Source organism: Argopecten irradians, chromosome 5, assembly GCF_041381155.1.
Source record: "Argopecten irradians isolate NY chromosome 5, Ai_NY, whole genome shotgun sequence".
Taxonomy (NCBI): domain Eukaryota; kingdom Metazoa; phylum Mollusca; class Bivalvia; order Pectinida; family Pectinidae; genus Argopecten; species Argopecten irradians.
Genome location: NC_091138.1, coordinates 18492263 through 18507587, shown reverse-complemented (window position 1 = coordinate 18507587; position 15325 = coordinate 18492263). Strand labels below are relative to the sequence as shown.

Here is a 15325-nt window from a genome sequence, read left to right as displayed (position 1 = left end):
TATGTCAATATAAATATCTTTAGTTGCAAAATTAACAAAAAAACCTACGGTACTTGTATATGGAACATATACACAAATAATAGTTTCTGGTTCAATTACAAAAGTTACTTACTTTACACCATTACCACCATTAAAAAGTTTGAGCTTCTAATTTTACTTCAAGACAAAAATATTGAAAGTAATTAATTGCATCCCGAAAAAATTCTGGGTCACTTTGCTATATATGGAATGAAGTACTGATTGCGCATGCATCAAAAGCAAAATAAATCATTTCATATATTATTTTTGTGTTAATTAAACACTATATAAATACACGATTAAACAACAATTACCGTTTAAATGATGAGTATCGTTTATGCTCAGTCTGCGGTGGAGCATCTTAAAGAAAAGACGAAAAAAAAAACCAGTTTTAAATCCTTCTGACATTTTTTTATGAACAGCTGTATAGAGCTACGTTAGTCCATACTGTAGTGGATTCTATGCTTCTGATGACTTAAGAACATATACTGATATAGGCTAATAAAGACAGGACTGCATATGTACATATATTTATAAATGAAGCGTAACAATACATACGGTACTTTTACAATAGATATAAAATGTAACTGCAATTAAAACGTCTACAAATGCAAGCGCGATGACCTAAATTAAGATAAACATAATGTCAGGTCAATATAGTCGATAAATTCTTAGTTTTAGCCTGATTGCCAACAGACCGATCTAAAAATAGCAGGGAATCTTGCCATATAGAATGAATCGCCATCGGAAAATCCCCAACAGGGAAACGTCAAAATGGAAACTACAATGATCTTGGTCGACAAGTGTTTGTTTTGCTTACGTGAAATCACGAACGTTAAAAGCGTCTGAGTAATCCTGACTTTACACTCCTTTCGTCAAGATGAAAGTAGGAGGCGTGTGCTTGATATTTCTGTTTCTATTTATCGACCGATCTGACGCTGGGAAATACTCAGAGGATGTCAACAAACCTTTAACTGAATCTAAAAAGCCTTTTCGAATGAACAAAGTGAATATGATATGGGAAAAAGCTCAGAAAGTAAGTTCATCGCAATCGTTACGGTCAGATTGACAACATTAACACGTAAGGCCTAACGGTTAAGTTACGTTTAGACACTGTACTGTCATCGTATAGCCTAGATATCTGCTACAGAAGACATTCCGTATACACTCAATATAAAAAAATACGTCAAATCCTCGGAAGAGTGCAGCTACATGAAAATCATAATACAGGATTATATGTTTACATTTTTATTTTTTTTTAATAAATGAATACAGACAACACAGAATAAACACGTGACATGAATGGTGAAGTCCTGACGAACGACGGCAAATTATAGCATATGATATAAAGAACATAATCAACATACGGATATCTTGGAAACACAACAAACATGTGCATAGTCCTTTGGGGAAAACTACCATTATATAGATCTCTGGGGAACATTACCATCATATAGATCTCTGGAGAACACTTCCATCATATAGATCTCTGGAGAACACTCACGACCATCATATAGATCTCTGGAGAACATTCACTACCATCATATAGATCTCTGGAGAACACTCACTACCGTCATATAGATCTCTTGAGAACAATACCATCATATAGATCTCTGGGAAACACTATCATCAAATAGATCTCTGGGAAACACTCCCATCATATAGACCTCTGGGGAATACTACCATCATATAGATCTCTGAGAACACTACCATTATATAGATCTCTGGAGAACACTTAATACCATCATATAGATCTATGGAGAACACTCATTACCATCATATAGATCTCTGGGAAACACTACCATCATATAGATCTCTGGGGAACACTACCATCATATAGATCTCTGGGGAACACTACCATCATATAGATCTCTGGGGAACACTACCATCATATAGATCTCTGGAGAGCATTCACTGCCATCATATAGATCTCTGGAGAGCATTCACTGCCATCATATAGATCTCTGGAGAGCATTCACTGCCATCATATAGATCTCTGGGGAACACTACCATCATACAGATCTCTGGAGAACACTACAATTAGACACATCTCTTGTGAACACTACAATCGTGTATGTACATATCTCTGGGGAACAACTACCATCATATAGATCTCTGGAGAACACTCACTACCATCATGTAGATCTCTGTGGATCACTGCCATCATATACACATCTCTTGAGAACACTACCACCATACAGATCTCTGGGGTTCACTACCATCATATATAGATCTTTGGGGAACACTCACTACCATCATATAGATCTCTGTGGAACACTACCATCATATAGATCTCTGGGGAACACTACCATCATATAGATCTCTGGTGAACACTCACTACCATCATATAGATCTCTGGTGAACACTCACTACCATCATATAGATCTCCGAGGAACACTACCATCATATAAATCTCTTGGGAACCCTCAATATCATCATATAGATCTCTGGGGAACACTACCATCACACAGATTTCTGGAAAACAGTAACATCATATAGATCTCTGGTGAATATTTACTACCATCATATAGATCTCTGGAGAACACTTGCTACCATCATATAGATCTCTGTTGATCACTGCCATCAGACACATCTCTTGAGAACACTACCACCATACAGATCTCTTGGGTTCACTACCATCATATATAGATCTCTCGGGAACACTCTCTACCATCATATAGATCTCTGGGGAACACTACCATCATACAGATATCTAGGGAACACTATCATCATATAGATCTCTGGTGAACACTCACTACCATCATATAGATCTCTGAGAAACACTACCATCATATAGATCTCTTGGGAACCCTCACATCATCATATGGATCTCTGGGAACACTACCATCACACAGATTTCTGGAGAACAGTACCATCATATAGATCTCTGGTGAATATTTACTACCATCATGTAGATCTCTGGGGAACATTACCATCATATAGTTCTCTTGTGAACCCTCACTACCATCATATAGATCTCTGGGGAACACTACCATCATATATAGTTCTCTTGTGAACCCTCACTACCATCATATAGATCTCTGGAGAACACTACCATCATATAGATCTCTGGAGAAGACTACCATCATATATATCTCTGGGTAACACTACCATCATATAGATCTTTTGGGAGTACAACTTACATGCAGATCTGGGAGGAACACATCAATCATACATATCTGTGGGGGATTTGTTATTTTGTATATTATATAAATTGGTGTTATGTCCAGCAATCTGTAATGCAAGTTACCTTATACAATTTATATCTACAATTAATTGTTATTTTGTCCATACAGCGACTAAACGGTCCCCGCTTGGCTGACCTTTATGCTGACCTCACCATACAGGATAAAGTGGAGAGAGAACTTAAGAAACTGAGAGCTGAAGATAGAGACAAAGATGGAATGAAGGAAGCAGAGGTCAGACAAAGACTACTTGGTAAGTCTCTGTAAGTCCTTCAGATTGTCAGTATATGTTACATAAGTCAGAGAAATGCATAAAATTGTTTTATTTCACCATAACGGTAATTTAACCCAAGGTCATTTGACCATGAGGGTCAAAATACATTGTACCATACTACACTGGTAGCCATGATAGCTCTTGCTGTGACTATCATTAGCGGAATCGGGCATTAGCTACAGCCTATACTACTCTCTCCTGTTTCTCCACTTACAGCATGTTAGTTTATCCTTAGGTTGTCTACAGTAAAATAAAGCTTCTCTTCAGACGTTATCATAAAATGATGATATATATATATATATATTCCTGGACACTATTGGAATTACTTCATTGCCCAATATCTTCTAGTTGAAGTATTTTGTATCCAACAGATCACATAAATTTGTAATAACATGTATACCGGTATATACATACTGTTGATGTTAGTTTTTGACCTATAAATCGGGTCTCTTATAATATAGGATTCTTATTCTACATAAGCATTGATTTATTCCATAATGTAATTTTAATATGCTAGATTTGGAGAACAAGACTGAAACCTCTGAGAAAAAAATGTGAAATTGCTTATGAAATGACCACAATTTTATGTTTTAAAAACTTCTTATTCTACATAAGCATTGATTTATTCCATAATGTAATTTTAATATGCTAGATTTGGAGAACAAAACTGAAAACCTCTGAGAAAAAAATGTGAAATTGCTTATGAAATGACCACAATTTTATGTTTTAAAAACTTTGTTGCTCATCATGGTTATTTGTCAATGAGAAAATTGTTTTTCAGATATCATGCACAGATATGGACTTCAAGAAGTTATTTCTATTCCTCCCAGTCCTGTCCAGTTCAATGAAATTCCACAAGAATTCCACGATAAAAAACTACAAAAGATGTGGAAGAAAGCTGAGCTAAGTGGATTTACTGGTATGCATACTAAACTAATATTGCATGAAAATTTCTGTCAGATTGTGTTTTTAATTTTATGAAAAACTTTTCATGAGCATTGAAACTATCGATGTCATTTATACAAAACTGAGTTGCCTTATAAATCTATTGTATTCAAGTTTATAAATGTAATATATCTTTAAATGTAGTTAAAATGTATTGTACTGGTATGTTATTTAGGAGTCTATACTGACTGGATTTGCAAATAATTAGATAATTTATTAAGTTTTGATATCACATGGTTTCTTGTAGATGAAGAATTAAAACAACTGAAAGAAGAATTTTGGCACCAACAAAATAAGCTGGATGAATTTAACAGTTTAAAAGAGGAAGGCCTTACATTTGATGGTAAGATATAAAAAGGTAATGTGCAATCACAATTATCTAGTATATGGGTGAATTATACAGGTATATTTTAAAATGATTTAAAATAATTTGTTTCTGTATGATTCTGTATGATTGTGTTATAATTATGTCTGGAGTTAAACTGGTTTAATTCTCAGAAACAAACGTGAACATCTATTCTACATACCAATAGGGGATCTATTAGACTTGGGCAATCATTGCTAGCAACGTTAACCTGCTTAAGTAGCTCATTTAGTAGATTATATTGTTTGCAGTGTTTCACACAGGCCAGACTCTGTTTTCGTTTTTCATGGATTATTAGCAAAGACGATCAATGACAATCACAGAGTTCTGAAGCAGTGATAAGTCTTACTTAAAAAAAAAAACCCAAAAATAAAGCACAGCAACAAAGAAATACTTAGAAAATGAATGTTAGATCGATCACTGCTGATGTAACTCTAAAATTCACATGTTACCTGAACAGTATTTGCATATACCATATTTCCAGATTTTCCCATCTGTTATTACCTGGAAATTTGGCATGTGGCTTATACTCTGGTGTGGCTTATACATGAACAAAAACAGAAATCAGGCAATGATTTAAAAAAAAATACATCAAGCTTAGAGAACTTGCATATCACAGAACATACATATGTAGATGTATTTATATATATATATATAGTCAAATAAAACTTCATATAGTGAGTGATAAAATTCCATCCAACAGAAAATTATCCATATTCTTAAATTGAGTGTATGTACATGTAATATGAATGTAGAGGATGAGAATAACATCTCCAGCTCTTGTTTGTAGATATAACAGATAACACCCTGGACCGATTTCATGATGGTGATTTAAAAAAGAAGTCAAGGATAGAAAGACAGATGGAATTAAAAAGGAGGAATAAAGACCTAAATGAGAAATACCGACACCTTCACCAGAGGCTGGATACACCTGGTGAGGAAGAAACAGATTTTACAGACCATAGAGTTTACGAGTTATGGGCTCTTGCTAAAAAAGCTAACATGTCTGAAGAAGAGTTGGCTGAGTTTAAGGTATGCACCAGTAAAAGTTTTCTGATTGTATCCATTAATTTGTATATGTTTTCATAAATCTCATCTGGAAGCTAGATTGCTAAAAAAACTGTCATCTTTTAATTTGACAATTAAAGTTACAGTAACTGCATGTAAAATGTTTGATTTTTCATAGGAAGTTGTTCTGGAGTTGTCTTTTACTTTTCATAGCTGATATCAAGCTTATGCTGTGATCTAGGATAACAAGGATAAATGCTTGATTGTTTTCTATTTTCTTTTTCATTAATTGTTTTTATTGTCTCTCCAACAGACGGAGTTGGTACATTTCCAGCGCCGTATCTCCAAACATGATTATTACCAGGACCAGCTGTCGATTACGGTGGATCAGCTCAAGGATCAGCACAAAGAAGGGGAATTCCCAGAAAAACATGCTGTTTTTAAACAACGAGCAGATGATATGGAGAAAACAGTTAGTCAAATCAATTCTCTATACTCTCAATCATAATACACTGCAAAGGGTTTCCACTTTGATATACCCTCTTTAATGCATTTGATTTTGTTATTGTGTAATATCGTAAAATTAGTTTTATTGCCTGTTTTTGGTAAACAATCAGTCTACTTAATGAAGTGATTATAATCATACACAAAAACTACAAAAACCACCCAAGGGATAAAGAAAAATTGTCTTTACATAAATAGGTGGTCTTTAAATTGTAGGTGGTCACTGTGCTAGTTTTACTATATTATTATAATGATCTAGCGGTACATAAATAGGTGGTCTTTAAATTGTAGGTGGTCACTGTGCTAGTTTTACTATATTATTATAATGATCTAGCGGTACATAAATAGGTGGTCTTTAAATTGTAGGTGGTCACTGTGCTAGTTTTACTATATTATTATAATGATCTAGCGGTACATAAATAGGTGGTCTTTAAATTGTAGGTGGTCACTGTGCTAGTTTTACTATATTATTATAATGATCTAGCGGTACATAAATAGGTGGTCTTTAAATTGTAGGTGGTCACTGTGCTAGTTTTACTATATTATTATAATGATCTAGCGGTACATAAATAGGTGGTCTTTAAATTGTAGGTGGTCACTGTGCTAGTTTTACTATATTATTATAATGATCTAGCGGTACATAAATAGGTGGTCTTTAAATTGTAGGTGGTCACTGTGCTAGTTTTACTATATTATTATAATGATCTAGCGGTACATAAATAGGTGGTCTTTAAATTGTGGTCACTGTGCTAGTTTTACTATATTATTATAATGACCAAAAAATATGTGTTTTAAAGCAGGTGGTCACTGTGCTAGTTTTACTATATTATTATAATGATCTAGCGGTACATAAATAGGTGGTCTTTAAATTGTATTGGTCACTATTTTACTATATTATTAAATGACCAAAAAAATAGGTGGTCTTTAAATGTAGGTGGTCACTGTGCTAGTTTTACTATATTATTATAATGATCTAGCGGTACATAAATAGGTGGTCTTTAAATTGTAGGTGTCACTTGCTGTTTTACTATTTATTAGCGACATAAAAATTGTTTTAAAGCAGGTGGTCACTGTGCTAGTTTTACTATATTATTATAATGATCTAGCGGTACATAAATAGGTGGTCTTTAAATTGTATTGTATTTTTGCCGTTTTAGGACCAAAAAACATGTGTTAACAAGCAGGTGGTCACTGTGCTAGTTTTACTATATTATTATAATGATCTAGCGGTACATAAATAGGTGGTCTTTAAATTGTAGGTGGTCACTGTGCTAGTTTTACTATATTATTATAATGATCTAGCGGTACAAAAATAGGTGGTCTTTAAAATTGTAGGTGGTCACTGTGCTAGTTTTACTATATTATTATAATGATCTAGCGGTACATAAATAGGTGGTCTTTAAATTGTATGTATTTTTCCGTTTTAGGACCAAAAAACATGTGTTAAATTGTAGGTGGTCACTGTGCTAGTTTTACTATATTATTATAATGATCTAGCGGTACATAAATAGGTGGTCTTTAAATTGTAGGTGGTCACTGTGCTAGTTTTACTATATTATTATAATGATCTAGCGGTACATAAATAGGTGGTCTTTAAATTGTAGGTGGTCACTGTGCTAGTTTTACTATATTATTATAATGATCTAGCGGTACATAAATAGGTGGTCTTTAAATTGTAGGTGGTCACTGTGCTAGTTTTACTATATTATTATAATGATCTAGCGGTACATAAATAGGTGGTCTTTAAATTGTATTGTATTTTTGCCGTTTTAGGACCAAAAACATGTGTTAACAAGCAGGTGGTCACTGTGCTAGTTTTACTATATTATTATAATGATCTAGCGGTACATAAATAGGTGGTCTTTAAATTGTAGGTGGTCACTGTGCTAGTTTTACTATATTATTATAATGATCTAGCGGTACATAAATAGGTGGTCTTTAAATTGTAGGTGGTCACTGTGCTAGTTTTACTATATTATTATAATGATCTAGCGGTACATAAATAGGTGGTCTTTAAATTGTATTGTATTTTTGCCGTTTTAGGACCAAAAACATGTGTTAACAAGCAGGTGGTCACTGTGCTAGTTTTACTATATTATTATAATGATCTAGCGGTACATAAATAGGTGGTCTTTAAATTGTATTGTATTTTTGCCGTTTTAGGACCAAAAAACATGTGTTAACAAGCAGGTGGTCACTGTGCTAGTTTTACTATATTATTATAATGATCTAGCGGTACATAAATAGGTGGTCTTTAAATTGTATTGTATTTTTGCCGTTTTAGGACCAAAAAACATGTGTTAACAAGCAGGTGGTCACTGTGCTAGTTTTACTATATTATTATAATGATCTAGCGGTACATAAATAGGTGGTCTTTAAATTGTATTGTATTTTTGCCGTTTTAGGACCAAAAACATGTGTTAACAAGCAGGTGGTCACTGTGCTAGTTTTACTATATTATTATAATGATCTAGCGGTACATAAATAGGTGGTCTTTAAATTGTATTGTATTTTTGCCGTTTTAGGACCAAAAAACATGTGTTAACAAGCAGGTGGTCACTGTGCTAGTTTTACTATATTATTATAATGATCTAGCGGTACATAAATAGGTGGTCTTTAAATTGTATTGTATTTTTTGCCGTTTTAGGACCAAAAAACATGTGTTAACAAGCAGGTGGTCACTGTGCTAGTTTTACTATATTATTATAATGATCTAGCGGTACATAAATAGGTGGTCTTTAAATTGTATTGTATTTTTGCCGTTTTAGGACCAAAAACATGTGTTAACAAGCAGGTGGTCACTGTGCTAGTTTTACTATATTATTATAATGATCTAGCGGTACATAAATAGGTGGTCTTTAAATTGTATTGTATTTTTGCCGTTTTAGGACCAAAAAACATGTGTTAACAAGCAGGTGGTCACTGTGCTAGTTTTACTATATTATTATAAATGATCTAGCGGTACATAAATAGGTGGTCTTTAAATTGTATTGTATTTTTGCCGTTTTAGGACCAAAAAACATGTGTTAACAAGCAGGTGGTCACTGTGCTAGTTTTACTATATTATTATAATGATCTAGCGGTACATAAATAGGTGGTCTTTAAATTGTATTGTATTTTTGCCGTTTTAGGACCAAAAACATGTGTTAACAAGCAGGTGGTCACTGTGCTAGTTTTACTATATTATTATAATGATCTAGCGGTACATAAATAGGTGGTCTTTAAATTGTATTGTATTTTTGCCGTTTTAGGACCAAAAAACATGTGTTAACAAGCAGGTGGTCACTGTGCTAGTTTTACTATATTATTATAATGATCTAGCGGTACATAAATAGGTGGTCTTTAAATTGTATTGTATTTTTGCCGTTTTAGGACCAAAAAACATGTGTTAACAAGCAGGTGGTCACTGTGCTAGTTTTACTATATTATTATAATGATCTAGCGGTACATAAATAGGTGGTCTTTAAATTGTATTGTATTTTTGCCGTTTTAGGACCAAAAACATGTGTTAACAAGCAGGTGGTCACTGTGCTAGTTTTACTATATTATTATAATGATCTAGCGGTACATAAATAGGTGGTCTTTAAATTGTATTGTATTTTTGCCGTTTTAGGACCAAAAAACATGTGTTAACAAGCAGGTGGTCACTGTGCTAGTTTTACTATATTATTATAATGATCTAGCGGTACATAAATAGGTGGTCTTTAAATTGTATTGTATTTTTGCCGTTTTAGGACCAAAAAACATGTGTTAACAAGCAGGTGGTCACTGTGCTAGTTTTACTATATTATTATAATGATCTAGCGGTACATAAATAGGTGGTCTTTAAATTGTATTTATTATATTTTAAGCCGTTAATGTATTGATTTTGCCGTTTTAGACCAAAAACATGTGTTAACAAGCAGGTGGTCACTGTGCTAGTTTTACTATATTATTATAATGATCTAGCGGTACATAAATAGGTGGTCTTTAAATTGTATTGTATTTTTGCCGTTTTAGGACCAAAAAACATGTGTTAACAAGCAGGTGGTCACTGTGCTAGTTTTACTATATTATTATAATGATCTAGCGGTACATAAATAGGTGGTCTTTAAATTGTATTGTATTTTTGCCGTTTTAGGACCAAAAAACATGTGTTAACAAGCAGGTGGTCACTGTGCTAGTTTTACTATATTATTATAATGATCTAGCGGTACATAAATAGGTGGTCTTTAAATTGTATTGTATTTTTGCCGTTTTAGGACCAAAAACATGTGTTAACAAGCAGGTGGTCACTGTGCTAGTTTTACTATATTATTATAATGATCTAGCGGTACATAAATAGGTGGTCTTTAAATTGTATTGTATTTTTGCCGTTTTAGGACCAAAAAACATGTGTTAACAAGCAGGTGGTCACTGTGCTAGTTTTACTATATTATTATAATGATCTAGCGGTACATAAATAGGTGGTCTTTAAATTGTATTGTATTTTTGCCGTTTTAGGACCAAAAAACATGTGTTAACAAGCAGGTGGTCACTGTGCTAGTTTTACTATATTATTATAATGATCTAGCGGTACATAAATAGGTGGTCTTTAAATTGTATTGTATTTTTTGCCGTTTTAGGACCAAAAAACATGTGTTAACAAGCAGGTGGTCACTGTGCTAGTTTTACTATATTATTATAATGATCTAGCGGTACATAAATAGGTGGTCTTTAAATTGTATTGTATTTTTGCCGTTTTAGGACCAAAAAACATGTGTTAACAAGCAGGTGGTCACTGTGCTAGTTTTACTATATTATTATAATGATCTAGCGGTACATAAATAGGTGGTCTTTAAATTGTATTGTATTTTTGCCGTTTTAGGACCAAAAACATGTGTTAACAAGCAGGTGGTCACTGTGCTAGTTTTACTATATTATTATAATGATCTAGCGGTACATAAATAGGTGGTCTTTAAATTGTATTGTATTTTTGCCGTTTTAGGACCAAAAAACATGTGTTAACAAGCAGGTGGTCACTGTGCTAGTTTTACTATATTATTATAATGATCTAGCGGTACATAAATAGGTGGTCTTTAAATTGTATTGTATTTTTGCCGTTTTAGGACCAAAAAACATGTGTTAACAAGCAGGTGGTCACTGTGCTAGTTTTACTATATTATTATAATGATCTAGCGGTACATAAATAGGTGGTCTTTAAATTGTATTGTATTTTTGCCGTTTTAGGACCAAAAAACATGTGTTAACAAGCAGGTGGTCACTGTGCTAGTTTTACTATATTATTATAATGATCTAGCGGTACATAAATAGGTGGTCTTTAAATTGTATTGTATTTTTGCCGTTTTAGGACCAAAAAACATGTGTTAACAAGCAGGTGGTCACTGTGCTAGTTTTACTATATTATTATAATGATCTAGCGGTACATAAATAGGTGGTCTTTAAATTGTATTGTATTTTAGGACCAAAAAACATGTGTTAACAAGCAGGTGGTCACTGTGCTAGTTTTACTATATTATTATAATGATCTAGCGGTACATAAATAGGTGGTCTTTAAATTGTATTGTATTTTTGCCGTTTTAGGACCAAAAAACATGTGTTAACAAGCAGGTGGTCACTGTGCTAGTTTTACTATATTATTATAATGATCTAGCGGTACATAAATAGGTGGTCTTTAAATTGTATTGTATTTTTGCCGTTTTAGGACCAAAAATCATGTGTTAACAAGCAGGTGGTCACTGTGCTAGTTTTACTATATTATTATAATGATCTAGCGGTACATAAATAGGTGGTCTTTAAATTGTATTGTATTTTTGCCGTTTTAGGACCAAAAAACATGTGTTAACAAGCAGGTGGTCACTGTGCTAGTTTTACTATATTATTATAATGATCTAGCGGTACATAAATAGGTGGTCTTTAAATTGTATTGTATTTTTGCCGTTTTAGGACCAAAAAACATGTGTTAACAAGCAGGTGGTCACTGTGCTAGTTTTACTATATTATTATAATGATCTAGCGGTACATAAATAGGTGGTCTTTAAATTGTATTGTATTTTTGCCGTTTTAGGACCAAAAAACATGTGTTAACAAGCAGGTGGTCACTGTGCTAGTTTTACTATATTATTATAATGATCTAGCGGTACATAAATAGGTGGTCTTTAAATTGTATTGTATTTTTGCCGTTTTAGGACCAAAAAACATGTGTTAACAAGCAGGTGGTCACTGTGCTAGTTTTACTATATTATTATAATGATCTAGCGGTACATAAATAGGTGGTCTTTAAATTGTATTGTATTTTTGCCGTTTTAGGACCAAAAAACATGTGTTAACAAGCAGGTGGTCACTGTGCTAGTTTTACTATATTATTATAATGATCTAGCGGTACATAAATAGGTGGTCTTTAAATTGTATTGTATTTTTGCCGTTTTAGGACCAAAAAACATGTGTTAACAAGCAGGTGGTCACTGTGCTAGTTTTACTATATTATTATAATGATCTAGCGGTACATAAATAGGTGGTCTTTAAATTGTATTGTATTTTTTGCCGTTTTAGGACCAAAAAACATGTGTTAACAAGCAGGTGGTCACTGTGCTAGTTTTACTATATTATTATAATGATCTAGCGGTACATAAATAGGTGGTCTTTAAATTGTATTGTATTTTTGCCGTTTTAGGACCAAAAAACATGTGTTAACAAGCAGGTGGTCACTGTGCTAGTTTTACTATATTATTATAATGATCTAGCGGTACATAAATAGGTGGTCTTTAAATTGTATTGTATTTTTGCCGTTTTAGGACCAAAAAACATGTGTTAACAAGCAGGTGGTCACTGTGCTAGTTTTACTATATTATTATAATGATCTAGCGGTACATAAATAGGTGGTCTTTAAATTGTATTGTATTTTTGCCGTTTTAGGACCAAAAACATGTGTTAACAAGCAGGTGGTCACTGTGCTAGTTTTACTATATTATTATAATGATCTAGCGGTACATAAATAGGTGGTCTTTAAATTGTATTGTATTTTTGCCGTTTTAGGACCAAAAAACATGTGTTAACAAGCAGGTGGTCACTGTGCTAGTTTTACTATATTATTATAATGATCTAGCGGTACATAAATAGGTGGTCTTTAAATTGTATTGTATTTTTGCCGTTTTAGGACCAAAAAACATGTGTTAACAAGCAGGTGGTCACTGTGCTAGTTTTACTATATTATTATAATGATCTAGCGGTACATAAATAGGTGGTCTTTAAATTGTATTGTATTTTTGCCGTTTTAGGACCAAAAAACATGTGTTAACAAGCAGGTGGTCACTGTGCTAGTTTTACTATATTATTATAATGATCTAGCGGTACATAAATAGGTGGTCTTTAAATTGTATTGTATTTTTGCCGTTTTAGGACCAAAAAAACATGTGTTAACAAGCAGGTGGTCACTGTGCTAGTTTTACTATATTATTATAATGATCTAGCGGTACATAAATAGGTGGTCTTTAAATTGTATTGTATTTTTGCCGTTTTAGGACCAAAAAACATGTGTTAACAAGCAGGTGGTCACTGTGCTAGTTTTACTATATTATTATAATGATCTAGCGGTACATAAATAGGTGGTCTTTAAATTGTATTGTATTTTTGCCGTTTTAGGACCAAAAAACATGTGTTAACAAGCAGGTGGTCACTGTGCTAGTTTTACTATATTATTATAATGATCTAGCGGTACATAAATAGGTGGTCTTTAAATTGTATTGTATTTTTGCCGTTTTAGGACCAAAAACATGTGTTAACAAGCAGGTGGTCACTGTGCTAGTTTTACTATATTATTATAATGATCTAGCGGTTTTGCCATATTTAAGAAATGAATTTAACTCTTTGTAGGTGCGGAAATATCATGCCCATTTGAAGGACACTGTGGAAAAAGCCATCAACAAAAGGCATACTGAACTATAATCCAGGACTACTTGTGGAGTGTTAGTGTGTAAAAGGACAAGTAGATTTAGCGAGTGTGGATGTAAAAAGGGGAATAACTCAGTATCAATAGCGTAAGTGTGTTTGTAAAAGGAGGGTAATGCAACATAAGGATGTGGGTTATATAAGGGGGAGTAACTCAGAGATTAATGAACGTTTCCAGTCTGTGTGTTCATATGTGTTTATATATATTCAAGAAGTGCCATATAATAAAGCACTGTACATGTATATGTTAAAATAGATTGGTGGGTTTTGTTTGTTGAAATGTTTGTACTATCCTTTAGAGACCATGTACTGATACTCATATGTTTAATACATCTCATTTTATTTTCAAAATTCTTCTTTTTCTATTGCCATGCAAAGTACTGTTAAGTTTTAGAGAAATGAATATCTGATTAATATTCTAGTAACAGAGAGCTGATCTGAACCATCCACTGAATCATGAATCTCATGTCCCTGGCAGACATACATTTATATATTTACTGTCACAAACAAAATGATTTCTGCCAGAATCTCTTATAATATTCCTTCTTTCATTCCCTTTGTAAATGTTAAATATGCAAATTTGTGTAGTTTTATTTACATATATTCATTGTATTTAGTTTAGTTGTTTATATTGGTGTAGTTTATAACTTATTTTATGATTATATGTCAAAATCACTTATCCACTCACTTTAATAAACACTGTAAATCCTACCATTTCAATATTAAATCCTGATTAGATGGCACAGATCACCAGGACAGCATAAGTCAAGACTGGACCAGGTTCATTTGGTCAGTTTTCTACAAAAGAGCATTGATATGGATCTACAATCATGATACAAATTGTGTTTCACTGACATGAACTTAGTGTTTCTGTTCTTCGCTATAGTTTGTTGTAATAAGTGCTATAAACCGTTGTGTTATACTGTACCATTAATATTGACTGTAAACCAACTTATTTTTGCATGCAATTGATTTTCACGTGTAATGCAGAATTTTCAAAAATCAATGGCTATGAAAAATATTCAACTTCAAATTCAATGGTTAGCGGACAACATATGTAACGCCACAGCTACATATCAGGTTACTGGCCCACATGGTTTA

At 33.1% G+C, this 15325-nt stretch overlaps 1 protein-coding gene across 1 annotated transcript; it reads left to right on the top strand.

The window, feature by feature from the left end:
• The first annotated feature begins 866 nt into the window (after positions 1-866).
• Positions 867-14477, top strand: LOC138323106 (alpha-2-macroglobulin receptor-associated protein-like). Its single transcript, XM_069267460.1, has 7 exons — positions 867-1054; positions 3315-3456; positions 4259-4396; positions 4670-4765; positions 5577-5818; positions 6108-6266; positions 14150-14477. Exons 1-7 carry the CDS (start codon positions 899-901, stop codon positions 14219-14221), a joined length of 1005 nt encoding a protein of 334 aa, XP_069123561.1. The 5' UTR covers positions 867-898; the 3' UTR covers positions 14222-14477.
• The last annotated feature ends 848 nt before the right edge of the window (positions 14478-15325 follow it).

Coding starts and splice junctions, on each gene's coding strand:
- LOC138323106 (XM_069267460.1), top strand. CDS start 899: ATGAAAGTAGGAGGCGTGTGCTTGATATTTCTGTTTCTATTTATCGAC. Junction 4,397..4,669: donor TGAGCTAAGTGGATTTACTG/GTATGCATACTA, acceptor GGTTTCTTGTAG/ATGAAGAATTAAAACAACTG. Junction 5,819..6,107: donor AAGAGTTGGCTGAGTTTAAG/GTATGCACCAGT, acceptor TCTCTCCAACAG/ACGGAGTTGGTACATTTCCA.